General features: G+C 41.3%; 1 protein-coding gene across 2 annotated transcripts in view; it reads left to right on the forward strand.

The window, feature by feature from the left end:
• Nucleotides 1-27514, forward strand: part of b3gntl1 (UDP-GlcNAc:betaGal beta-1,3-N-acetylglucosaminyltransferase-like 1) — a 265373-nt gene that overhangs the window by 101340 nt on the left and 136519 nt on the right. For both annotated transcript variants that reach the window (XM_034189061.1, XM_034189062.1), the window contains 2 exons: nt 4944-5039; nt 23228-23323. In XM_034189061.1, the coding sequence (XP_034044952.1) occupies nt 4944-5039; nt 23228-23323 (192 nt within the window). The remainder of the gene's footprint in view (nt 1-4943; nt 5040-23227; nt 23324-27514) is intronic.

Here is a 27514-nt window from a genome sequence, read left to right on the forward strand (position 1 = left end):
CAGAGCCTTCAGCTTTCAGGCTCCTCTCCTGTGGAACCAGCTCCCAATTCAGATCAGGGAGACAGATACCCTCTCTACTTTTAAGATTAGGCTTAAAACTTTCCTTTTCGCTAAGGCTTATAGTTAGGGCTGGATCGGGTGACCCTAGACCATCCCTTGGTTATGCTGCTTTAGACGTAGATTGTGGGGGGGTTCCCATGATGCACTGTTTCTTTCTCTTTTTGCTCCGTATGCATCACTCTGCATTTAATCATTAGTGATCGATCTCTGCCCCCCTTCACGGCATGTCTTTTTCCTGGTTTTTTCCCTCAGCCCCAACCAGTCTCAGCAGAAGACTGCCCCTCCCTGAGCCTGGTTCTGCTGGAGGTTTCTTCCTGTTAAAAGGGAGTTTTTCCTTCCCACTGTGGCCAAGTGCTTGCTCATAGGGGGTCGTTTTGACCGTTGGGGTTTTTCATAATTATTGTATGGCCTTGCCTTACAATATGGAGCGCCTTGGGGCAACTGTTTGTTGTGATTTGGCGCTATATAAGAAAAAAAGTTGAAGTTGAAGTCGCTGCACCCCTGTATAGATTACAGCGGCCTTAATGAAATTACTGTGAAAGAGAGGTACCCCCTCCCTTTATTGTCTTTGTTTGTTAGAGGGGACTAAACTGTTAGAGGGGACTTCACTAAATTAGACCTCCACAGCGCATGCCATTTGGTCCAAATAAGAGAGGGGGATTAATGGAATATGACCTTTAGCACTCCTACTGGCCACTGTGAGTATCTGGTAATGCCTTTTGGGCTCATGAATGCCCTCACAGAATTCCAGGGGCTAGTCAGTGACGTAAATTCGTCTTAGTTTATTTGGATGGCATTTTGATTTTCTTCCCTGATGAGAACACACACTCGGCATGTCCGGTTGGTACTCCGGTTGGTACAAAACCAACTTTACATCAAGGTGGAGAAATGTGAGTTCCGCAAGCCCTCATTGCCTTTTCTGGGGTTTGTGCTGGCTGAGGGGGAAATCCATATGGATCAATCCAAGGTGGAAACGGCGGAAGAGTGGGTTACTCCTCGCAGTCGCAAGAAGGTCCAGCGGTTCCTCACGTTTCCTACTTTCTATTGGAAATTCATTAAGAATTTCAGCACTGTGGCAGCTCTGTTGCACAACCTTATCTGCACCCACCAGGCATTTGTGTGGTCACACGAGTGTGAGGAGCCTTTTCAGGAGCTAAATTAGATATTTTTTGTCAGCCCCTGTGCTTCTCCTGCCTGATCCTGGTTGGCAGGTCAAAGTGGATGCCTTGGATGTTGGTCTGGAAGCCGTTTTATCACAAGTCCGTTCCTTCTGACAGCAAATTGCACCACTGTGTGTTCCCATGAATGAAATTATGACATTGGTAACTGTGAACTGCTGGCCATTAATGTGGCCTTGGAGAAGTGGCATCACTGTCTCGATCCCTCGATCCTTGTATTGTATGGACAGATCACAAGAACTTGGAGTATTTGCACACAGCTAAAAGGCTTAAAACCAGACAAGCCCGGTGGTCAAGCTTTTTCAGCCGGTTCAATTTTGTGTGGTCCTACAGACTGTGCTCCAAGAATGGCAAACTGGATTCACTGTCACGCAAATTTGATCCCAAAGGTTACTGTACCAAACCCCAACTAATTCTGCCCATGTGATGTTTCGCTTCTGCTCTTACCTGGGACATAGAGAATAAGGTTAGAGCAGCCTCGGGAGCAAAACCTGTGCCTCCAGCATGTACAGCAGATAAACTCCTAAAACTTATAGGGGAGGTCATCCGTTGGGCTCATGACAGTCTGTTTGCCTGCCATCCTTGCATTAAAAAAGACCACGGCACTGGTCCTTCAGTGGTTCTGGTGGCTGCCTACAAGTCATCTAATCGGAGACCTTCAAGCAAATTACTTCCACTACCTATCCCCAAGTGACCATGGTCGCACATCTCAGTAGACTTTGTAACTGGTCTTCCGGTGTTGCAGGGATTTTCAGTGATCCTATCTGTAGTAGCTAGATTTTCTAAAATGTGTCCTTTTGTTCCACTACTTAAGCTGCCCTCGGCCAGGGAAACGGCCGAGGCTCTTCTGACTAATATATTTAAGTTACACGCATTTCCTCAGTCAGTCGGGAGAAGCTGGGAGTCGAGCCGTTGCTCCTCCACGTCAAAAGGAGCCAGCTGAGGTGGCTCGGGCATCTTTTTTGGATGCCCCCTGGATGCCTCGCTGGAGAGGTGTTCCGAGCATGTCCCATCGGGCGGAGGCCCCGGTGAAGATCCAGGACACACCGGAGGGACTGCGTCCCGCAGCTGGCTTGGGAACACCTCAGGGTTCCCCCAGAGGAGCTGGGGGAGGTGTGTGTGGATCGGGAGGTCTGGGCGGCTTTGCTTGAGCTGCTGCCCCTGTTACCCGACCTCGGATGAATTGGAAGAAAACGGATGGATGGATGGATGGATTTCATCAGGACATCATCTCAGACCAAGGTTTGGGTGGGAAATTAGCTTTAGTAAGCTCTACTCTAGTATCATCCTCATTCAACGGTCAGGGTGAACGTATCAGTTAAGAACTGAAAACAGGGCTTTACATTATGACATCACAAAATCCATCCTCATGGGCCACACATCTTCACTGGATTGAACTGGCACACAATAGTTTAGCTGCCTCTTTGACCGAATTCTCTCCATTCCACGTTGTACAGGGTTTTCAACCTTCTCTTTTTGTACCCACAGACTCGGACTCTCCTGTCCCATCCGCCCTGGCTCTGATTTGGCGGTTTAGGAAGATTTGGGAGTGGGCCCGTTGTCTTCTTCAGAAGACCTCCATAGCCTACAAGATGGCTGCAGACTGCAACCATACTCCTGCCCCGGCATATGCTCCAGGTCATAGGGTGTGGCTGTCAGTCCACGAGCTTACTCCCAGGTTCGCCGGCCCTTTCACCATCACCAAGGTGATCAAATCGGTTGTGATTCGTCTCCAGCTACCCAGAGCCCTTCGGGTCAAGCTGTCTTTTTATGTGAGCCAAGTCAAGCCTGTGAAGACCACCCCGCGTTACCCTCTGCCAAGCCCCCTCAGCCTGCCCAGTTTGTGGATGGTGGCCCTGTTTTCACCGTTTGCAGTCTCCTGTCTTCTCATCGTCAGGGGTGGGGGGTGCAGTATCTGGTGGACTGGGAGTGTATGATCAGGATGAACGGTCCTGGGTGCTGTCCCGGTTTGATTTGGACCCATCTCTTATTCTTGACTTTCACACCTCGCACCCCAGTAATGATTGTCATGATGCTGAACACTGCTCGATCAATCATTAAACCTTGTCGAGCACACATCTGAATCCCACAATTGTGTCCTATCACTTTGCACCACTGAATCTCTCAAATGACCAAAAGAACAAGATTCTGGATTGAAGTGGCGGTAATTAGATTTCTCCATTGGGTATCTGAACTGACTCTCCAGGACAGGATAATAGCCTCAACTTTCTGTGAAGGACTTTGAGTACAGCAACTGCTTCTTCACATCAAAAAGACCAAGCTGAGGTGGTTCTGGCATCTGATGAAGATGGTCCCTGGTCATCTCTCTCGGGAAGTCTTCCAGGCATGTCCAAGTGGGAGGAGGCCCTGGGGAAGACCCAGGACACATTGGAATGATTATATTTCCCAGTTGATTTGGGAATGCCTCGGGATGCTCTGGAAAGAGTTACAGCACTTGGCCAAGTGATAGAAAATGAATGTTTTGTGCCAAGGCATTGTTAAAGTCCCTCTAAGAACATGATGTCACAGGGAAATTTTTTTCCATGACTGTCAAGGAGGCTTGTGTGAAATGCGGTAAAAGCTTGGAAAGTAAGATTTTTCAGCAACTGTTCCGAGTGAGGTTGGGCTGAGGGAGGACTAAACAGACAGGGGGACTGATCAGACTGCAACAGTGGGCAGAGAGACACAGCAGCTCACACAGCACAGCAGTGCAGCAATGTCACGTTTTATTTTTAAATTATTCTCGCCTCAGACAAATTTGCAGTACTAAGTACCGTTGCTCAAGCTGGGTGTTTGTATATATCTAAAAGTGAGAAATTGCGGATTTAGTGGCTCTGCTCCATCACCCTGGCTGCTGTTAGTATTGGGTGCACAGAAATTCTTTGCAGAAGACTTGGCCATTTTCAATTCTCATAAAATATTAAGTCCCTTCGGCTGCTCCCTTGTTTTTACTCGGGGTCACCACAGCAGATCCATGGTTGAATTTGGCACAGTTTTACGCCGGATGTCCTTCCTGATGCAACTCCACATTAGATGGAGAAATGTGGCAGGGGTGGGATTTGAACTGGGAACCTTCTGCACTGAAACCAAACACTAACCACTTGGCCAGATGTACAAAATACACAAAGCTGCAAGCTACATCTGGAGAATTTGATTAGCTGGCCAATATTTCCAGAATTTCTTTCAAAAGAAAATTCTCAAAACATGAAAAGGGAAAGGAGGCATTTCATTAATTAGCAGTGTCTGGACAACAACACATAAAATTTAAGTTATTAAGCTAAATAGTAAATGGACTGCATTTATATAGCACTTTTCCATCTGCATCAGACGCTCAAAGCACTTTACAATAATGCCTCACATTCACCCCGATGCACTCACTACACACCGGGAGCAACTGGGGGATTAAGGACTTTGCCCAAGGGCCCTTAGTTATTTTCCGGTCAGGCTGGGATTTGAACCAAGGCTCATTTGGAAAAAAAGGGTGACTTATCATTTTGCGTTGATGCACAGCTAAATTTAGCAAGCACTTCCACTAACATGCACAAACACTGGAGATTCACTCAATTGCATCTATCTATCTATCTGTCTATCTATCTATCTATCGATCTATCGATCTATCTATCGATCGTTCTTTCTTTCGTTCTTTCTTTCGTTCTTTCTTGCTTTCTTTCTTGCTTTCTTGCTTTCTTTCTTTCTGTTATACAGCTGATTGGCTGTCGAGTGCAGCGGCTTCCAGTGGATTCTACAGAGCGTTACGCTCGCTGGATCAACATCACCACTCAGGATCAGCTTGTTACCCAAGTAAGTAGCCCTCATCTCATCTTTGATTGACTGCATTTCTGTCCAAAAAGGAAAGAAAATCGACTTTTTTCTAAAATGTCATGATTTTTTATGTTTTAGATTTAAATAAACTTTTATTGATTTAAAACAACTTTTTCATTTTTATTTATTTCACTCTTGTTCTCATGAGACGATACAAATAATATCATTATTTATGATCTTTATTGACATGTTAAGATAAAATAAGATAATCTTTTCATAACTAACTGTAATTTGGATGGGTTAAATGCAGAGGCCAAATTTTGTTGTATGTATGTATGTATGTATATATATACACTGACAATAAAGGTTCTATTCTATTCTATTCAGAAATGATGTTCCGTAATGTTTCACGAGTGTCAGGGCTGTGAAAACTCCACGGATTTCATCATGGGGAGGGGTGCGGGAGTGTCAGTGTTATACTCTTTAATTGTGATCGTTACTGAGTTTTTAAAATGCTTATTGCAAAGCATTCTCTTTTTTTACGACATCATGCAAGTTTTATAAGTCCGTGGACACTGATCTGTGTGTTATAGATACATATCAGTTTCCTCGGATCTGCGGAGTTTCGAGGAAAATAAATGCCACTCAAAGCCTGGCTGTTACGACAGTTGTCGTAAAGCGGGACTGGTTGGTTGCTGCGGTGACGCTGTGTGGCTCCTGTGCGAAGCTAGCTGAATGTAGCATGTGGACATCGCAAACTTTTAGAACTTTCAAGTTTTTAAGAGAAGAATTTTGCAGCATGTCTGTGTCACGGAGCGACATAAGACAGAGCGAAGATGGCGAGACAGACGGTTTGAAAAAGTGTGATAACGACAAGAATCTGTGGAATTGTTGCTGGCTTCATCAACACACCTGAAAGATGAACAGGAAAAGCGAACTGGTAAGAATTTTTTTCTCTCTGGAAAATAAACATTGTGCTGTTCAAACAGAATTTCAGAAAAGATTATGTGCTTTTTTTCGTTCATTAATCTAGACTTTCTTTCATTGAAAAAAGACATTGTGGCTTTGAATGAATTTAGGCTACATGAATTTACACAATGTAAATTAGTTTTTATTAATGTAGACTTTTCATGAGAAAAAAAAGACACTGTAGCTTTGAGTGGATTTACAAGAATTTACACAAGAATGTGTGACTTTTTATTATTAGGGCCCGAGTAGGCAGCGTCCTACGAGTACCCTATTGTAATTGCGCTGTTTATTATTATTATTATTATTATTATTATTATTATTATTAGGGCCCGAGTAGGCAACGTCCTACGAGGACCCTATTGTAATTGCGCTGTTTATTATTATTATTATTAGGGCCCGAGTAGGCAACGTCCTACGAGGACCCTATTGTAATTGCGCTGTTTATTATTATTATTATTATTTATTATTATTATTAGGGCCCGAGTAGGCAACGTCCTACGAGGACCCTATTGTAATTGCGCTGTTTATTATTATTATTATTATTATTATTATTATTATTTATTATTATTATTATTAGGGCCCGAGTAGGCAACGTCCTATGAGGACCCTATTGTAATTGCGCTGTTTATTATTCTTATTATTATTATTAGGGCCCGAGTAGGCAACGTCCTACGAGGACCCTATTGTAATTGCGCTGTTTATTATTATTATTATTATTATTATTATTTTTATTATTATTATTATTTATTATTATTATTATTAGGGCCCAAGTAGGCAACATCCTACGAGGATCCTATTGTAATTGCGCTGTTTATTATTATTATTATTATTATTATTATTAGGGCCCGAGTAGGCAACGTCCTACGAGGACCCTATTGTAATTGCGCTGTTTATTATTATTATTATTGTTATTATTATTATTATTCTTTGTCTTTCGGCTGTTCCCGTTAGGGGTCGCCACAGCAGATCAATCGTTTCCATCTCACCCTGTCCTCTGTATCTTCTTCTGTCACACCAACCACCTGCATGTCCTCTCTCAGCACATCCATGAACCTCCTCTTTGGTCTCCCTCTTCTCCTCCTGCCTGGTGGCTCCATCCTCAGCATTCTTCTCCCTATATATCCTGGGTCCCTCCTCTGCACATGTCCAAATCATCTCAATCTCGCTTCTCTGACTTTGTCTCCAAACCGTCCCACCTGAGCTGTCCCTCTGATATGTTCATTCCTATTCTTGTCCATTCTTGTCACTCCCAAAGAGAATCTCAACATCTTCAGCTCTGCCACCTCCAGCTCTGCCTCCTGTCTTTTTGTTAGTGCCACTGTCTCTAAATCATACAACATAGCTGGTCTCACTACTGTTTTGTAAACTTTCCCCTTCACTCTTGCTGATATTCTTCTGTCACAAATCACTCCTGCCACCTTTCTCCACCCACTCCACCCTGCCTGTACTCTCTTCTTCACCTCTCTACCACACTCTCCATTACTTTGAACAGTGGACCCCAAATATTTAAGCTCATCTACTTTCACCACTTCTACTCCTTGTAACTGCACTATTCCACTGGGCTCCTTCTCATTCACACACATGTACTCAGTCTTGCTTCTACTGACTTTCATTCCCCTTCTTTCCAAGGCATATCTCCACTTCTCCAGACTAGACTCAACTTGCTCTCTACTCTCACTACAGATCACAATGTCATCTGCAAACATCATAGTCCATGGGAACTCCTGTCTGATCTCATCTGTCAACCTGTCCATCACCACTGCAAACAAGAAAGGACTCAGAGCTGATCCTTTGTGTAATCCCATCTCCACCTTGAATGAGTCTGTCATTCCGACTGCGCATCTCACCGCTGTCACACTATTCTTGTACATGTCCTGCGCTACCCTAACATACTTCTCTGCCATTCCAGACTTCCTCATACAATGTCACAACTCTTCTCTTGGCACCCTATCATAAGCTTTTTCTAAGTCCACAAACACACAATGTAACTCTTTCTGTCCTTCTCTGTACTTTTCCAACAGTATTATTATTGTTAGGGCCCGGGTAGGCAACGTCCTACGAGGACCCTATTGTAATTGCGCTGTTTATTATTAGGGCCCGAGTAGGCAACGTCCTACGAGGACCCTATTGTAATTGCGCTGTTTATTATTAGGGCCCGAGTAGGCAATGTCCTACAAGGACCCTATTGTAATTGCGCTGTTTATTATTATTATTATTATTATTATTATTTATTATTATTAGGGCCCGAGTAGGCAACGTCCTACAAGGACCCTATTGTAATTGCGCTGTTTATTATTATTATTATTATTATTATTATTAGGGCCTGAGTAGGCAACGTCCTACGAGGACCCTATTGTAATTATTATTATTATTATTCTCACTCTTGAAATCGAAATTTCGGCCTCGTCTGGTCCTATCCGAATTTTGATATTTTGGGGGTCCCCCACATGGTCGCAGTGAAATCGCAAAATAGCGCCCCCTACAAATTTTCAAAAACCCCTCCGCATTGGGCTTTTTTCGTCGTAGCCTCACGAAATTCGGTACACATATTTACCATGCCAGGACGCACGAAAAAGTCTCTTACTGTCATGGTGAAATATCGACAGGAGGTCGGCCATTTTGATTTTAAGTTTCGATTTTGATCAAATTTTTGCCATTTTTGGCTATTTCCACTACTTACATTTGAACGAACTCGTTCTAGGGATTTCATTCGATCGACTTAAAAGTTGGTCAAAATCATCACAACACAATGGTGATCAAAAATTATCAAAATATTCTAATTAAGTCAAAAGGCGTGGCTGCTAGGGGTCATCAAACTTTGGCGAGCTTTTCGGAGCACGCCATTGATTTTTGGCCATTTCCACTACTTACATTTGAACGAAGGGGTGGTGGCCAAGTGGTTAATGCGCTTGGTATCAGTGCAGAAGGTTCTGGGTCAAATCCCACCCCTGCCACATTTCTCCATGTAATGTGGAGTTGCGTCAGGAAGGGCATCCGGCGTAAAACCTATGCCAATTCAACATGCAGATCCGCCTTGGATTTGCTGTGGCGACCCTGAGTGTGAAACAAGGGAGCAGCCGAAGCGACTTACTACATTTGAACGAACTCGTCCCAGGGATTTCATCCGATCGTCTTCAAATTTGGTCAACATCATCACAACACAATGGTGATCAAAAGTTATCAAAAGATTCTAATTAAGTCAAAAGGCGTGGCTGTTAGGGGTCGTCAAACTTTGGCGAGCTTTTTGGAGCACGCCATTTCACTTCGAACGGCTGTCACGCCCACATACTTCATTGTAGATCCTTCAAACTTGCTGGACATGATGAGGGCTCCGCCCTGAACGTCTACATATCTTAAGTTCCCACCTCTGCCATAGCGCCTCCCCGGTGGTGGCGGGAAATGTCCTATTTTTACATTAAGAGGTCCTGATGTCACATACATAACCCAATCAACTTCTTTCCACTTCTAAAACATGCAGAACAAGTTGGTGAACGTAGGCGATGAATGCCATGAAGTTACGAGTAACAGCGTTCGTGTGGCGGCGTGTCGAATATTGACCATTTGCCATGAAATTACGTTCTTCCTTTTGACGGCTTTAATTTTGTCACATCATCATGAAAACTGATACACAGGTCGAGCACGACAACCTCTTACAATTCATTGGGGCGTCGCCCATGGGCGGGGCAAAATGCCTCAATAGCGCCCCCTTGAAACTTTCAAAAACCCCTCCCCATAGGGGTTTTTTTGGAGTAGGGAGATGAAAATTGGTACACATGTGTGACTTGCATAGACGTACAAAAAAGTCTCTTGCACCATGGGTCTACTCCAAACAGGAAGTCGGCCATTTTGAATTTTCTTGTCATTTTGGCGTGATTTCCACATGTATTTGAACGAACTCCTCCTAGGGATTTTGTCCAGTGCACTTCAAATTTCTTCCAGATCATCCAGAGATGTTACTGATCAAAAGTTATCGAAAGCTTTTTGCTATGTTGAAGGGTGTGGCCGCTATGGCGCCGCTATTTTGACCCTTCGCTATGGAACAACAAGTCATGATAACGCTTTCATGCTTTGCCTGATTGACTTGAAACTTCACATGTGTGATCACTGTTGGCCCCTCAACACACCCAGCCCCTCTGTTTGTACACTGAGTGCCCCCGAGTGGATGAACAATCAACATGTCATAACTTATTGATGCATTGTGTGATTTGTTTAAAATTTTAACTGTGTGATGAGTGGTTACCCCTGCATGCACATGCCCACATGTGGTCACAAGGGCACCCAGTGGCCTGGGTAGGCGGTCGCGTGGAACGAGGGCCCGTATATGACTGCTTGCAGTCCTAGTTTTTCCATTTTAAATCTGTTCATATTTTTTTATTAATTTTACATGTAAATATGATCATTTAAGCTCAATAGCTTCCAGGTCATGTGATCAATTGACTCAAAATCCATGTGGAATGACAGTACTCCACTGGCTGCATGAGATACAGCTCTTGTTTTTACATTTGAAATCTATTCTTTTTTTTTTTTTCATTTTTATATGTAAATATTAGCATTTTAGCTCAGTAGCTTCCAGGTCATGTGATCAATTGACTCAAAATCCATGTGGAATCACAGTACTCCACTAGCTGCATGTGATACACCTCTTGTTTTTACATTTTAAATCTGTTCATATTTTTAGTTAATTTTTATATGTAAATATTAGCATTTTAGCTCAATAGCTTCTATGTCATGTGATCAATTGACTCAAAATCCATGTGGAATCACAGTACTCCACTGACTGCATGAGATACACCTCTTGTTTTTACATTTTAAATCTATTCATATTTTTATTTAATTTTTATATGTAAATATTAGCATTTTAGCTCAATAGCTTCTAGGTCATGTGATCAATTGACTCAAAATCCATGTGGAATGACAGTACTCCACTGGCTGCATGAGATACAGCTCTTGTTTTTACATTTGAAATCTATTTTTTTTTTTCTTTCATTTTTATATGTAAATATTAGCATTTTAGCTCAGTAGCTTCCAGGTCATGTGATCAATTGACTCAAAATCCATGTGGAATCACAGTACTCCACTAGCTGCATGTGATACACCTCTTGTTTTTACATTTTAAATCTATTCATATTTTTAGTTAATTTGTATATGTAAATATTAGCATTTTAGCTCAATAGCTTCTATGTCATATGGTCAATTGACTCAAAATCCATGTGGAATCACAGTACTCCACTGACTGCATGAGATACACCTCTTGTTTTTACATTTTAAATCTGTCCATGTTTTTAATAAATTTTTATATGTAAATATTAGCATTTTATCTCAATATCTTCTAGGTCATGTGATCACTTGACTCAAAATCCATGTGGAATCACAGTACTCCACTGGCTGCATGAGATACAGCTCTTGTTTTTACATTTTAAATCTATTCATATTTTTAGTTAAATTTTATGTGTAAATATTAGCATTTTAGCTCAATAGCTTCTATGTCATATGGTCAATTGACTCAAAATCCATGTGGAATCACAGTACTCCACTGACTGCATGAGATACACCTCTTGTTTTTACATTTTAAATCTGTCCATGTTTTTAATAAATTTTTATATGTAAATATTAGCATTTTATCTCAATATCTTCTAGGTCATGTGATCACTTGACTCAAAATCCATGTGGAATCACAGTACTCCACTGGCTGCATGAGATACAGCTCTTGTTTTTACATTTTAAATCTATTCATATTTTTAGTTAAATTTTATGTGTAAATATTAGCATTTTAGCTCAATAGCTTCTAGGTCATGTGATCAGTTGACTCAAAATCCATGTGGAATCACATTACTTCACTGGCTGCATGTGATACACCTCTTGTGTTTACATTTTAAATCTATTCATATTTTTAGTTAATTTTTATATGTAAATATTAGCATTTTAGTGTTATGTGTCAGACGTGGTCGGAGCACCGACCAGCGTTTGACAGGACCCAGCATAAAATAAGCAGAGCACGGTTCAAAAGATAATTTAATAATCATAGTGAGTTTAGTGATAAACAACCAAAAATGTCCGCGGTCTGGCGAGGTGAAAACACGGCGCGCTCTCAGCAGCGCAAACGGTCCGGAGCCACAGCAGTTCGGACCCAGGGACCCCGCCGACACCCCCCAGGTGGCCGCGACAAACCGAGTCTGTGAAGAAAGAAAACATGAGGTGAGTCCAACACTCTCCACCCAGAGAGACACAGCTCAAAGGTGCACACAATCAGCAAACACTTCCTGGCTTTAATATATATCAGCTTCTCACCCTGCAGGCACGGAACAACTCAGTTTAAATCTCCACTGCAGCAGAAGCTGATTAGACAATTAGCATAACGTGACAGCTCAATAACACAAGGTGTGAGGGACACCAAATCCACTGTCATTACTTCATAAAGTCACCAAAACCAAATTACCTCAGGAAGTGTGCTGAAGAGCGTGAGACCTCACCCAATCCTCCTTCACAGACTGTGGCGTCAAACCTGGAGCGGTCTCTGCGTCCGTAATGGTGAGATTGTTCTCCTGACGTCGATCTCACACGTCTGCTCACAAGGTCGAGTCTCTGGCCATCACACACTGTGCATTCAAGGTTTAAATGCAGCAATCTCTGATCAAGACAGAATACACCACAGCTGTGAGCCCTGATGACCTGCACGTGAAAACAAGCCTCAGGTGTTCAGGGTGAGGTCCTAATGCTCAGCCACTCAGTCCTGAATGCATACCACCTGGTGGGAGAAACAGAAAACAAAAACAAAGCCAGCCGAACACCCCAGCCCACAACATTTAGCTCAATAGCTTCTATGTCATGTGATCAATTGACTCAAAATCCATGTGGAATCACAGTACTCCACTGGCTGCATGTGATACACCTCTTGTTTTTACATTTTAAATCTATTCATATTTTTAGTTAATTTTTATATGTAAATATTAGCATTTTAGCTCAATAGATTCTATGTCATGTGATCACTTGACTCAAAATCCATGTGGAATCACAGTACTCCACTGGCTGCATGAGATACACCTCTTGTTTTTACATTTTACATCTATTCATATTTTTAGTTAAATTTTATGTGTAAATATTAGCATTTTAGCTCAATAGCTTCTAGGTCATGTGATCAATTGACTCAAAATCCATGTGGAATCACAGTACTCCACTGGCTGCATGTGATACACCTCTTGTTTTTACATTTTAAATCTGTTCATATTTTTTATTTTTATATGTAAATATTAGTGTTTTAGCTCAATAGCTTCCAGGTCATGTGATCAATTGACTCAAAATCCATGTGGAATCACAGTACTCCACTGGCTGCATGAGATGCACCTCTTGCTTTTGCATTTTAAATCTATTCATATTTTTTATTAATTTTTATATGTAAATATTAGCGTTTTAGCTCAATAGCTTCCAGGTCATGTGATCAGTTGACTCAAAATCTATCTGGAACCATAGCGCTCCACTAGTTGCATGAGATGCGCCTCTTGTTTTTGCATTTTAAATTGGTTCATATTTTTTTTTTAATTTAATGTAAACATTAGCATTTTCGCTCATCAGCTCCCCTGTAGCTTTAAACACAGTATCTCTGGTTTGAATATCCTACCTTTTTGTTTTGAAAACATGAAGTTGGTACTCGACGTAGCCTACTATCTCCGCTTGTTTACTGTAACGTCTGCAATACAGGCGCACTTGAAATGTGGGAATGGCTTGCCCAGAGTCGCTCTGTAGCCGAAGCAAAGAAGAGGTTTAACTGGAGCGAAGAGGACGTTTACCCGCCGTAAAGAGGGAAACCGGAGTGAATGTCTGTTGAATTTCCAACGTAAAACTAATTTCACTCTGGTCTTACAGGCAACAAGCAGCATTTTGTTAATAAAAACCGTTTTGTCCTCGTTAACAGGCTTCCGTTCAAAATAATTATGAAATGTGTCCAGGGATGGATTAAGGGTAGTCTGGGCCCCTGGGCAAAGAGTTCGAAGAGCCTCCCCCATAGTCAAAAACACCTAAATGCTATTGTCGCTAAATCCTTCCCAGACCTTTTAGCAACACCACAACCACGTGTGCTTGTTTCAACGTGAAGAAATTGAAGCTGTATGTTGCTTTACGTCTTTCCAAAAGACAAATGCTGCCTGACAGTGGCACATAAAGCCATAACATCTCAATGGAGTAGCCAGAGTTAAATGTAACCCAGCAGAAATACTTTTAAAAGTGCAGCTATATGCACATGACCAAAAACAAAGTAAATTCAAAGATGCATACAGAAATTGTAAAGTAAGCACAATCAAAAAGACTAACCCCTGTTCAATAAAAAAAACAGCAGGTTTACACGTGGGTTGTCAGGAGAAGTGCACTGTGTCATGTCGGCTACTAGTTGAGAGATGGGCGCACATTAGCTTGTCAGAGATAAGTGATGCTATCAGTCTAACATTAGTTTAAGATACAACAACACACACATGACACATCCTATGTGAAATAAGACGCAGTCAAAATAATATTTCTTGTGACTATCTTGATAACTAGTGCCACGGCGGGCATATGATAAAGGAAACCCTAGTGCCCTACCTTAAATCGCTGTGGCTGCATTAAATCTTGCTATTAGCTGTATCCATTTGTCTTCTTGCCTCCCATACTACTAATTACTTTGTTTAAATCTGCGATTGTAATGGTACTTTCATTACATTAACTTCTGTTCTTTTATTTTCTGCCATCTAAACTTATCAAAGCAAGAAAGCATGCTATAACACTCTAAAACAAAAAAAACTAACACCACGTTGGGCTTTTACACTGGCAGCCTGCATGTCACGTTCTAAAGGAGGGGAGAGTTTTTGATACATTTGGAAAATTATAATTTGCCATGAACCTATGAATGGAGTTCCGGTTAGAGGGAGAAATACAATTTAATTTTATGATTTCCACTCCAAGTCAAATGCATTATTGTGTATAATAGTATGTATAACATTTAAGCGTAAATGTAAATGTAGGTCTAATTACAGATATTTTCATGATGTTTAAAAAGGAAAATGATAAACAACCTGTCAATAACTAACCCTAACACAAGAATCTATTTTATATACTGTAAGTTTCTTTCTACTCGTCTTTCTTGTAAAGTCATCCACTAATTCATCAAAATTAAGATGTCTGACCAGATCTGATTCAATGGCCAGAAGAGACAGTGAGTTCATGTGGTTTCGGCACATCCTAATCCTGAATTCATTCTTAATACGAGTCAGTTTGGAGAATGAACACTCCCCTTCACATGCACGGTCCAAAAAAGTCTAAGTGCTATGTAGACATTTGGAAAGGTTGACTGTAAATCCAAATCTATCATGGTTTTGAGCATTTTACTTGGAGATTTTTCTTTTTCTGTTATGAATGATTTCTATTGAATCAGTTCATTTGCCAGGCTCATGTTCAGATCTGAAGGATATGCTGCAGCGAGTGAGTTAGCCTTTAAAGTGAGCTCACTGTTGGACATATTGTCGGGCATGAAAAGAACATCAAATAGCTTGGTTAAGTGTGTGTATGCATTCAAACAGTGGTCGAGACAGGACACAAGTTTGTCAATGATAACATTGAAAGTTTCGATCCGAAACTTGTCCTTTCTGTTAAATGCTGCACCTGGCTCGGCACTATCATCAGACATAATTTTGCGCTTCTTTGTGCACTGGAGGTCATGCCTGTACTCTTGGGAGACAGCAGTGGTGACATTTAAAGCTGCCCCTTCAAACACCTCAAAGTTATCTCTCTGTGCTGCCACAAAGTCTCGTAAAGACAAGAGAAGTTGTGTAGCTGTACCAGTGGTTGGCACAAATAACCAAAAAATGAACTTAGATAACATAATCAGATAACTGAAAACTTATCTTTGATAAAGATAAACCGATAAAACACCCAAAAATATATCGAAAGTTACAGATAACCGATAACTTCCAGTATTGTCTCTGGTACATTTGCAACTATTAACAAGCTGAATTTGAGTTTTAACACTACAGTCCACAATGAGCCCACACTTTTATGTTTGAACATCTTGCCCCCTGCTGGAAGCTTTTGTTTACTGCACAGAAGCACCCTGAGAGCAGCCACAAAGCCAGCTCTCTACCAATCACAATGCTCCGGTCAGGTGGAAGTCTTGGAAAATAAAACCATGCTGACTTATGGCTTGGTGTGAATACTGATAGTATAACTCCATTAATGTCAATTCTGTCATTTGTACAAAGTTCAAATATAACATATATCTTTTAATGTTGAATAATGCACTAATTCTGAGGTTTTGTAACAAACACAGACAGATCGCAAAGGATTTTGGGTAAAATGTGCCTCTGCTAAACACTGATTTGTTTATTCATTCATTATATGTAAACCAACATGTTAATGTGATGTGTGTCGTGTGTTGGTGTTTACAGATAAATGTGCTTTTGTAAAATATTCCATTTTTTATTTGTAAAAACAGGCATTTTTACAGAGCCCTGGAAGTATCATTGCAAAATGTTTTGCATGTGGAGAGAATGTGCGCACGTTTTATTATTTTTATTATTAGTTTTATGATGTGCGCACATTTTATAATGTTGTAAAATGTGCGCTCAATATTGTCTTGACACATAAATGTTGACTTTACACTGTGCGAGTTTTGGCCCTTTTTCACATGATTTTTCATTCGTGTGAGAATTTTTTAGACCGAGTTTCAGGTTTAATCGCGCGTCCTGCATCATGTAGTGTACATGGGGTAAAACAAGCTGCATTTAACATCTCACGACCACCTCCTGATCGCCGATCGTATGGTCAGATGAAAATCAAACCTGTTTGATATTATTCTGGTCAGCCATTGTGAGGGTATCCTGCTGCTCAAGAGCTACAAGCATCCACCCGCTCGCACTGTGCATGTGCAAACACCGCAGAGCTGCCTTGTAATGTTTTTTTTTGTTGTTGTTTTATTTTTAAACTTTGATGCCTCCCATCAAGAGTTTTTGTAAATTAAGTTTGAAAAAAAAAAAGCTTACGTTTTTCTTTTGGAAACACAAGTTCGATGTGTGGTTTTTGAACATACAGTGTGTGTGAGAACATAAATCGGGCACTCTGAACTTTTACACCGTGCGCCTCTGTAGTACAGTTTGAACTGAAACCGAGTACAGTGATTAAAATATCATACAGTGTCTGCTCAGCTTCAGGACAAATACTGCCATGAACTTCCATGAACACTACTGGACAGTAGATGGCAGTAGAGGCCTTGAAAACTTGCCAAAACAAAATTCCAGATAATGCCTGTCTGCTACATTTAAGATGTGTGGAATTTAACAAATACAATAACGTCTATAAACCCAGAGAATATATTCACAAGAGTTTTAGGCACTAGAGTTTAATCCTGTTGTCTGTGGGGCCTGAACAGAGTGTCTGAAATGCATTTGTCCTGTCGTGTACGTACTGAGATTACCCTATCCTACCCATAATGCACTGCTGGGCACAAAATGTGCTCACTAAAACCTTAAAAATTAGCACATTACTTTAAAACTAAAACATATATCTGATATTTTCACTTTATAAAACTTCAGACATGACAGTAATTTTAAATAACTTGTCCAAAATTAGTTTGGTTAAAATTTGAACCATAAGTTAAAAATGAATGCCTCTGGATGACTGGGGTGATATTGCCCATGTATCAGTATGGTGTTAAAGGAAATGATTATTATTTTTATTTTTTTTGTGACCACTTCTCCTTTGCCTGCAGAGGATGGAATAGTTTCTCCTGGAAGCAGCTCTCTTCTGTTTGTAGAGGGTGGAATTATACATCTGTTAGGAAACTTTTAACAGGTAGGTGCTCAATGATTTTAAATTTTAAAAATGTTTGCCATCGGACAAAAATTTATCGGAAGATAATTAGTCCGATAATGGTTTTTAAAGTTATCTAAAAAGATATTCCGATAATGAAAACATTATCTTCGATAATTATCTGTTATCAGATTATCGGAACTGTGCCCACCACTGAGCTGTACATATGTCAATATCATGCTTCTGCAACTGCAGGCTTGTGGCCTGGAACCTTTGTAGTATTGTGTCCCAGAAGTGTGCCATGAAGGCCATCTCCAGCGTGTCCAATTTGTCACAAAGTGCAGAGGCTTCACTTCGAGTTTCACATTTCTCCATATCATTCAATGCCTCTCTCAGTTGTGCATAATATTTCCAAAGAGCCTTAGTCGACTCAGCCCGTGCGCTCCACTGAGTACCTGACAGTGATTTCAGTGTGAGTTTGACATCAGTATCACGGAAAAACTTTCCCCACCTGTGTGTAGATGATGCACAAAATGTGTACATTACCTGTACAAAGTAAAAAAAAAAAAAACGTCCAGCTTCTGGGCTACTGTCAACAGCATTGACACCAACTAAATTCAATGAATGTGCTGCACAAGGAACATAAGTCAAAGGGTTTCTTCGTTTAAGATGAGCTTGGAGTCCATTGTACTTTCCCAACATGTTACTTGCATTATCATATGACTGGCCCCTACGGTTAGAAAAGTCTAGGCCCAGATTCTCCACCATAGCAACGACACACTCAGCCAAACTGTCCCCACTATGGTTTTAGGCCATAAAGCAGGGCCGTTGACCGTTTCACACCAGGAGTGGGGTCCCCACTTTTGTTCTATTTTTTTTTTAGGCCCGGTTGTTACTATGGGAAAACACAGGTCTCATTCTATGATTAACACATGGCACGCACTCCAATGTGTTAAAAACCACCAGTTATTAACAACTTTCTGAAATTAATTTGCATATTTGTTATTTGGAGTCTTGTCATTGAAGTCATGTTTGAGATCCATGCTGAGATCTGCGCTGTTACAGTTAGTGATGACACAACATGTGTATCGACCTAGAGTCCACCTCTTTTAAGCATACTAGTGTACCATAACCCGGTACTAAAGAACGATCAAATGAAACAGATTTTGGAAATCAAGTGTACTTAGGTCCAGTATGGATTGCCTCTGTGTGAGTAGGCCCTTAGCAAGGTCAGCAACCCTTGTAGTCAAAGGACTGGGGGCCACTCAGTCTATGAGGCCCTCCCACAACCACACCCACTCTTACCAAGTTCCCAGGGTGGGGTTGCTTTCAGTGGGCCCCATGGCTGACTAGCAGGGCCAGCTGTGGGGCCCACTGAAAGCACCCAGCCCAGGGCACTTGGTAAGTCAGAGGCCCCTGGTAGGGGCCCTCGTAATTAGAAGGCCTTCTAAAAGAATGTATCCCTCCTCACTAGGACCCCTGGTAGCTAGAATTCAGGAGCCCCGTAGTAGGGGCCGTAATCCGTCCATGAGTGTCTGCTTTTGTTCATTGCGAGGTTTTTTTCTGCGCAATTAAAGAAGGCACAGTTAAATGCGCTGTTAAATGTGTCAAACATACGCTGCTTTTCACGCCGCAATAGAGCCTTTTAAAAAGTGGCATAAAAACACAGTTTAGATGCACAAAACATAAACGAGTCTGTGCACATCACAATGTGCGTAAAAACCTGCGTTCCCTCTGTGTTGTGCTGTTTTCCACATGATGAGGCATTTTTGTGTTTTACAAACTTTTCTTTTCATCACGTCATCAAATGCATACAAAGTTGATACATAGATATACAGATGAAGATAATTATGTGAACATTTGTTGATTTCTTTTACACAGTCAAAATGTTACAAATGTATGGCAAGCCAGCAGTGCCACAATTACGCCACTTTCAGACACGTTTCACCAAAAATACGCCGTAAAAAACGGCATTTTGTCAGTTATCACAGCTTTTTACGCCGTAATTAAAGACGACGCCGTTAAATGTGCCGTAATGTGTCAAAAAATATGCCGTTTTTCACGCCGCAATGGAGCCCTTAAAAAAACGCAGTAAAATACGCCGTTCAGTTGCTCACAACACGCGTAAAATACGCGCATCTGTGCACTTTACGACGCGCTTAAAAAATGCCATTTGTACGTGTAATAATTATCTCCAGCCTCCTTTTCTCTCAGCCACTGAACTTGAAGTGTTTGTGCCCAGTCGCTAATCAAGATGAGCAGACCGAATCAGTCCAGCACAGATCTCTTTGAGCAAAGTTTGCTCCAACTTACCTGTTGTGTCATTTAACATTGGCTAATATTTTGGGGATTAGGCAGGAAAATATCTCATGAATTAACATCTTCTCTCATACATCATTTCGTTGTAATTTTTTTAATCAAATACATTTCCCCTCTTTATTTATTTGAGGAATTTTACGCTTCTGTCGTCTGTGGCTGTAGCACAACGGTAAGACTCTCGTCTGCAGCTCAGGTCTTTTCAGGTTCGAATCCCGTGAGTGGTGTGTGTGTGTGTGTGTGTGTGTGTGTGTGTGTGTGTGTGTGTGTGTGTGTGTGTGTGTGTGTGTGTGTGTGTGTGTGTGTGTGTGTCTGTGTGTGTCTGTGTGTGTGTGCTTGTTTGTTTTTTTTATTTAACCAGAAAAACTCCCATTGAGATTAAGAACATCTTTTCCAAGGGAGTCCTGACCAAGATAAACAGCAGCAAATACAAAGCACAGTTACACATTTACACAAACATAAGCAAAAGGCAAAAAAAAGATGATAAAAATTTAAATTACAAGCATACTATAAAAGACAAGTACATATTATGGAGTTGGCCTCAAGAGCTCTCAATGTGGATTTAAAAGCGCTCAGTGAAATGAATACTTTTAATTTCCACTCATCTTGCAATTTATTCCAGGCAAAAGCTGCGGAGTGGAAAAAAAGCCCTCTTCTGTCCGGGCACATAGAACAGAGTTGAACCACAGCAATAAATAACTGTGCCATCAGCATAAAAATGCAAATTAGCAGCTGACAGATTAGAGCCCAAAAGTTTGTATGATTAATAAATAAAAGGGGAGCCAAAACAGAACCCCTTTGTGGACAGAAACAAATTCAGAACACAGACCTCAGATTTACAAATAATAATAACCTTTATTTAACCAGGTAGAATTCCATTGAGATTGAAACCTCTTTTGCAAGGAAGACTTGGCCAAGAGAGGCAGCAGCACACATTATCGTGGACAGGTTAACATCAACAGGAGAACAATGGTGTGAAATAAAATACAATTGACTTGGTCATAATAACATTGCACATGGTATAAAGTATCAGGCAGATTTAGTTTTAGAAACATAGGCATTGCACAACTGAATCCCATTTGTGATCTCATTAAATAAACTGGAAGGAGTTCAAGGAAGTCAGTCTGGACAGTTTCAGTTCACATTGGAGAACGTTCCAATCAGAGGGAGCTGAAAACAAGACATTTTTTTTTCCTACTTCAGTGAAGACACAAGGTACGTGAAAACATAACGTCTTTGAGAGCTTTTCCTCACAGACAGAGATTTAGTAAGTTTCCAAAATTTCTGTGGCTGTTTAGGTTATTAGTGGTGACAGACAAAGATGATGGACTCAGTGATGACAGTGTAGAAGTTCACCATCGTTTATGGCAGGTTGAACTTCCTCAGCTGCTGTAGAAAGTACAAACTGCTCCCCTGTACCATATGAGCACCAACAGCAATTAATCTACAGTTATTACTAGTTAAACTTAATAATGGCACACATCATAATTAATACAACCACACATATACATTAGATTTGTTTATGTACACTAAGCTCTGAAACAGTCCGTAATTGAGGCAATGAGTTTGTGGGAGCTGCAGCAGCATGTCTGCAGCGCGGTTGATCTCGGGGGGGCAGAAACACAAAGGACGTGGTGGGGGCATGTGTCATGTGTGCAGATGAGTTGGTATCAGTCTCTGTCCGTGTATGCATAAAGTCTGGAATGGCCTTGACAGACTGTAGGGGAAGGCACATGAAAAGGAGCCAGATGCTTCACCAAGACCGTTGAAATCCTTCTGGAGAAAAACGAACAGGGCATTTTAACCTTCGGTCGCTGTTAAGGCTGAGTATGGAGTGAGGGGGTCCCTTCTCAGGGACATCCAATCTCCGTACTGACAAAGCGAGAGCTGTGTTCTGGTGCTCGGCAGTAAGTCGGACTCGTTTCCAGTGGGGGTTGGCCTCCGCCAGAGCTGCGCCTTGTAACCAATCCTGTTTGTGATATTCATAGACAGGATATTGATGCATAGTCGGGGGGGGGGGGGGGGGGGGGGGTTCCAGTTTGGTGGGCTCAGGGTCTCAGAGTAGAGCCACTGCTCCTTCGTATTGAAAGGAGCCAGCTGAGGTGGTTCGGGCATCTGGTAACGATGCTTCTCTGTGGAGGTGTTCCAGGCACGTCCACCTGGTAGGAGACCCCGGGGAAGACTCAGGACTAGGTGGAGAGATTATATCTTCAAACTGGCCTGGGAACACCTCGGGATACCCCAGTCAGAGGTAGTCAGTGTGGCACGGGAGAGGGAGTCTGAGGTCCCCTGCTGGAGCTGTTGCCCCTGCGACCCGATCACGGATGCGGCTGAAGATGAGATCAGATGAGAGATAAACAAAGTACAATGTGTGAAATACCAAGTGTTCCAGTACTTTTGGAGGGCACTGTATCCTAACCTTGTGATAAGTGCAAAATGAGTGTGGTATTTTTACTGTTTAAGAATGTTTAATTTTCACTGTTGCTGCACTTTGTGTGAAATCATCGTCATATCCTATATCATATTGATATGACAATATTGAGATAAGATAATTTGACCATATTCTAACAGCCCTACTGTCAACTTGCAGAAATGCTTGCATATTAATTTACATCTACATTTAAAAAAAATGCGTAAAGGGCTGTAATTAGGGGAGTGTGGGGGGCAAAGTTCCCCATAAGCTGAAGGTTTTTAGTCATGCTAATGCTCCTTAGAAGCATTTACTGAAAATAAAGTGTGAAGGACCTGAATTACATGGTTAGATGGCGAGGATCTTCAGGCATGTGAGAGGCCAAAAAAGAAAAAGCTGAAAGGTTTTAGCCATGCTAATGCTCCCCTGAAGCATTTACTCAAAAAAAAAAAAAAAAAAAGTCTGAAAGACCAAAATGACATGGTGAGATACTGAAGAGCATCGTTCATTCATGTCTGTTACATATACACATTCAGGCATACCGTGGAAAACTGAAAATATGAACACAGCCCTAAGATCATAGAAATTGTTGCAATCATTACTTTTTTGGTTTGTTTTACTTTTTAAATTAATCCATTCATTCATGGAATAATTCGTAACGGGAAAAGTAACAAGCTTTTTTTGTTTGAAACCTTCAAAAGTTGTTTGAAACTTTCAAAAGCTTTTCTGTGCACCTGCCTAATCCATGCTCTTTGTGTCTTAGGTGTATACTTCTCATGGGCCAACAGTAATCATGCCAACATGGTTCTGCTCAAGAAACTGGTTTCTGAAGGTTGGACCATTTGATGAAGGAGGCAAGGTAAGTGTCCATAGTCTCTCTCTCTCGCTTTGTTTTCTTTCATGTGTCACTTCTCTACACCAGCCACCTGTGATCCATGATACATTTTTAACTTCTAGGATATGGTCATGCTTACAGTTACTATAATAAGTTGATGACCACAGTTGAAAAGGGTTTGGCTTCAATTAACCCTTTGGGATCCAGGTGTATTTTCTTGAATTTTCCATACTTTAAGTAATTCATTTTTGAAAGTACTACTTTTGGAGTATAATCTCCATGTATTTCATGTCAAAATGTTCTGCCTATCTCAGAGTATGTGTCACATATTTGTCTACAATGGCAGTGTAGAGACGTAACTTGACTCAAACCTTCCAAAAAAAGAAATGTGCTTTGAACAATTCTTCAAGTCGTCATGGAAATCCACCTTTATTCAGATGGGTGAACTGTTTGAGTGCTTGAAATGGTTTACCAAAGTCTTTTGGGTCACAAAAGTAGTGTAATATAACAAATTCATTGTATAATAATGTCCAAAATGAAAATATGTAATTTTGCATCTTGAGTGAAAATGCTGTCTGTCACTACAATTTCAATTTATTTTCCTTTATATAGCACCAAATCACAACAGAGTTGCCTCAAGGCGCTTCACACAGGTAAGGTCTAACCTTACCAACCCCCAGAGCAACAGTGGTAAGGAAAAGCTCCCTCTGAGGAAGAAACCTCAAGCAGACCAGACTCAAAGGGGTGACCCTCTGCTTGGGCCATGCTACAAACATAAATTACAGAAACAATTCACAGAACAATTCACGGATGAACATACAAGAATTGCTATTGGTGCACAGGACAGGAGGGTCGCCAACACAAATACAACTCCCATCTCTGGATGGAGCTGCACCTTAAACAGAGAAAAAACAGAATCAGGCATCAGAAAGACAAAAAATACAGTATAATTTGCCAGCATTAATCTACAAGAAAAACAGAAGAAATACGAAGGTGATCGCCGGCTGCTAGCCCTAAGCTTCACTAAAAGACCCAGAATTTAGGTAAAGTTGAGGCCGCGGCCCGCTCCAATTACTAATAACATGAATTAAAAGAGTAAAAAGCGGAAAACAAAACTGTACCAGTATGCCAGCCATATGAAAGGGAAAAGAAGTGCATCTTAAGTCTGGACTTGAAAGTCTCCACAGAATTTGATTGTTTTATTGACGCAGGGAGACCATTCCACAGAACAGGGGCATGATAAGAGAAAGCTCTGTGACCCGCAGACTTATTATTCACCCTCGGGACACAAAGTAGTCCTGCACCCTGAGAACGTAAAGCCTGGGCCGGTACGTAAGGCTCACTTAGGCCAGATAGGTAGGGAGGTGCCAGTTCATGAATAATTTTATAGGTTAGTAGCAGAACCTTAAAATCTGATCTCACTGGGACAGGAAGCCTGTGAAGAGATGCCAAAATGGGTGTAATGTGGTCAAACTTTCTGCTTCGTGTCAAAAGTCTGGCTGCAGCATTTGAACCAATTGGAGAGCCCTAATGCTAGACTGTGGTAAACCAGAAAATAGAACATTGCAGTAGTCCAATCTCAAAGAGATGAATGCATGGATCAGGGTCTCAGCATCAGCCATCAACAGGATGGGACGAATCTTCACTATATTTCGCAGGTGGAAGAAAGCAGTCCTAGTAATATTTCTAATATGGAGGCCAAAGGACAACGAAGGATCAAAAATGACCCCAAGGTTCCTCACTTTGTCAGTGTGATGTATGACACACGAGCCTAGGCTGAGTGTTAACTTGTCAAATTGATGCCGATGTCTCACTGGACCAAGAACCATCATTTCAGTCTTATCAGAGTTTAAAAGTAGGAAGTTTCTAGTCATCCAACTTCTCACTGCTGCAAGCCAATCTTCCAAGGATTTTATGTGAACGAGATTACCGGCAGTTATCGGCATATATAACTAAGTATCATCTGCATAGCAGTGAAAGGTAATCCCAAAACGCAGCAATATGTGCCCAAGGGGTGCTATATAAAGGGAGAAAAGCAGGGGGCCAAAGACAGACCCCTATGGAACCCCAAATTTCATGTCACTAAGTTTAGAGGTAGTGTTACTGTACAAAACACAGTGAGAATGACTGGTCAAGTATGACGTCAGCCATGCAAGGGCACTCCCAGTAATCCCAAAAGGATTTTCCAGCCTATCAAGTAGAATATGATGATCCACTGTATCAAATGCAGCACTGAGATCTAACAGCAACAGAACCGTAGTGGTGTCTGAATCATTGTAAGCAGAAGATCATTCACCACTTTAGTGAGAGCCATCTCTGTGAATGATATTTTCTAAAAGCAGACTGCAGTGGCTCAAAGAGATTATTCTCAGTAAGATAGTGTACGAGCTGCCGTGACACCACTTTTTCCAGAATTTTAGAGCAAAATGATAGATTTGATATCCGCCGATAGTTTTTCAATACACTAGGGTCAAGATTAGGTTTCTTAAGTAATGGTTCAATCACTGCAGATTTGAAACATTTAGGAACAGATCCAGCAGTTAAAGAAAGATTAATAATTTCCAGCACAATCAACCCAAGAGTGGGCCACAGATCCTTAAACAGTTTTGTTGGTATAGGATCAAATAAACAGGTTGTGCTTTTTGTTGATGTTACGATTTTCGTCAGCAAGCCTAGAGAGATACTATCAAATTCTGTAAATCTAGGTAATACCTCAGTAGTGGCACCCACCTCAATAGCATGGTGTAGTGGCTGGGTTAAGGCATGCTGGGTTATGTTCAACCTAATGTCATCTATTTTCTTCTCAAAGTAATCCAGGAAATCTTGTGCTGTAAAAGGAGAGCGAGCTACAGGTGGTTGTCCATGAATAAGTGTTGCCAACGTGTCGAACAAGAACTTTGAGTTATGCTTGTTTTTGTTGATCAAATCAGAGTAGTAGGTCCGCTTTGTAGCCAGTAATGCATGCTTATAGTCTAAGATAGCATCACGCCACACAAGGTGGAATACTTCAAATTTTGAACGATGCCATTTCCGTTCTAGACCTCTTGCTTTATGCTTGAGGTCACGCAGGTAATCATTGAACCAAGGTGACTGTGATTTGGGGGAGCGCGGTTTCAACACAGGTGGTGCAGTCATGTCGAGTGTAGTTTTGAGCACTGAGTTTAAACTATCCACAAGTCTGTCTACTGACTGGGTATTTGTTAAAAGTGAGGCTAAGACATCAGGCAGTCTAGCTTCTAGTTCACTCTTAGTTGAGGAGTTGATGCATTGCTGCAGTGATAAATAAGGTCGTTGTTCCACTAAACACGGCAGCGAAACTGTAACCTTAATAAGTGAGTGATCAGAGACCACTGATGTAAGAGGCATGATGTCAGTATTCGTGACAGCAATACCACGTGCGAGAACCAGATCCAGGGTATTTCCACTAATGTGCGTCGAATCCCGAATGCATTGCCGAAATCCTAATGCATCCACAATTTCCATAAATGATTTGCAGAGGGGATCAGAAAGCTTATTTATATGAACGTTAAAGTCAACAGAATGTTATCTGCACGAGTTGACAAGTTAGAGATGAACACACCAAATTCATCTAAGAATTCAGAATATGGACCAGGAGGCCTATATACAGTGACAAAGTAATACGGCTGATTTTTATTCTTCTGACCTTGGCAGTGCGTCATATCCTGAGCAGAGCGGAGAATCAGATGCTCAAACGAGTTATATTTCTGACCCCCAACACCTAATAAGCTAAACCTAGATTTATAAATAAGAGCAACACCCCTGCCTTGCTTCGCATAACGAAGGACATGACTAAATGTATATGCTGGTGGGCAGGCTTCATTTAAGGGGAGGACAGCTGTAGGTTTAAGACAGGTTTCACATAACCCAATCATATCAAAGTGATGATCAATAATTAAATCATTAATCAACAATGATTTTGAGGACAGGGATCTTGTGTTAATGAGACCCAGTCTAAGGACCTCAGTGGGGTTGACAGTTGAACTGTTTGGGTTTAGGGGTAGTTCCAGAGCAGCATATATAAGATGCCTAGAAATAGGTTTAGGTTTGAGACATTCCACATGCGTTGTAGGTAGCAGACACGAAATCTTTGCTATTGCTGGAACAGCCACTGGGCCATCCACAATTTCAACATCATCTAATGTAGTAATGGGTATTAAGTTTGCAAAGCATATCCCTCTGTGACAGGGGTGGCCA

Source organism: Thalassophryne amazonica, chromosome 15, assembly GCF_902500255.1.
Source record: "Thalassophryne amazonica chromosome 15, fThaAma1.1, whole genome shotgun sequence".
Taxonomy (NCBI): domain Eukaryota; kingdom Metazoa; phylum Chordata; class Actinopteri; order Batrachoidiformes; family Batrachoididae; genus Thalassophryne; species Thalassophryne amazonica.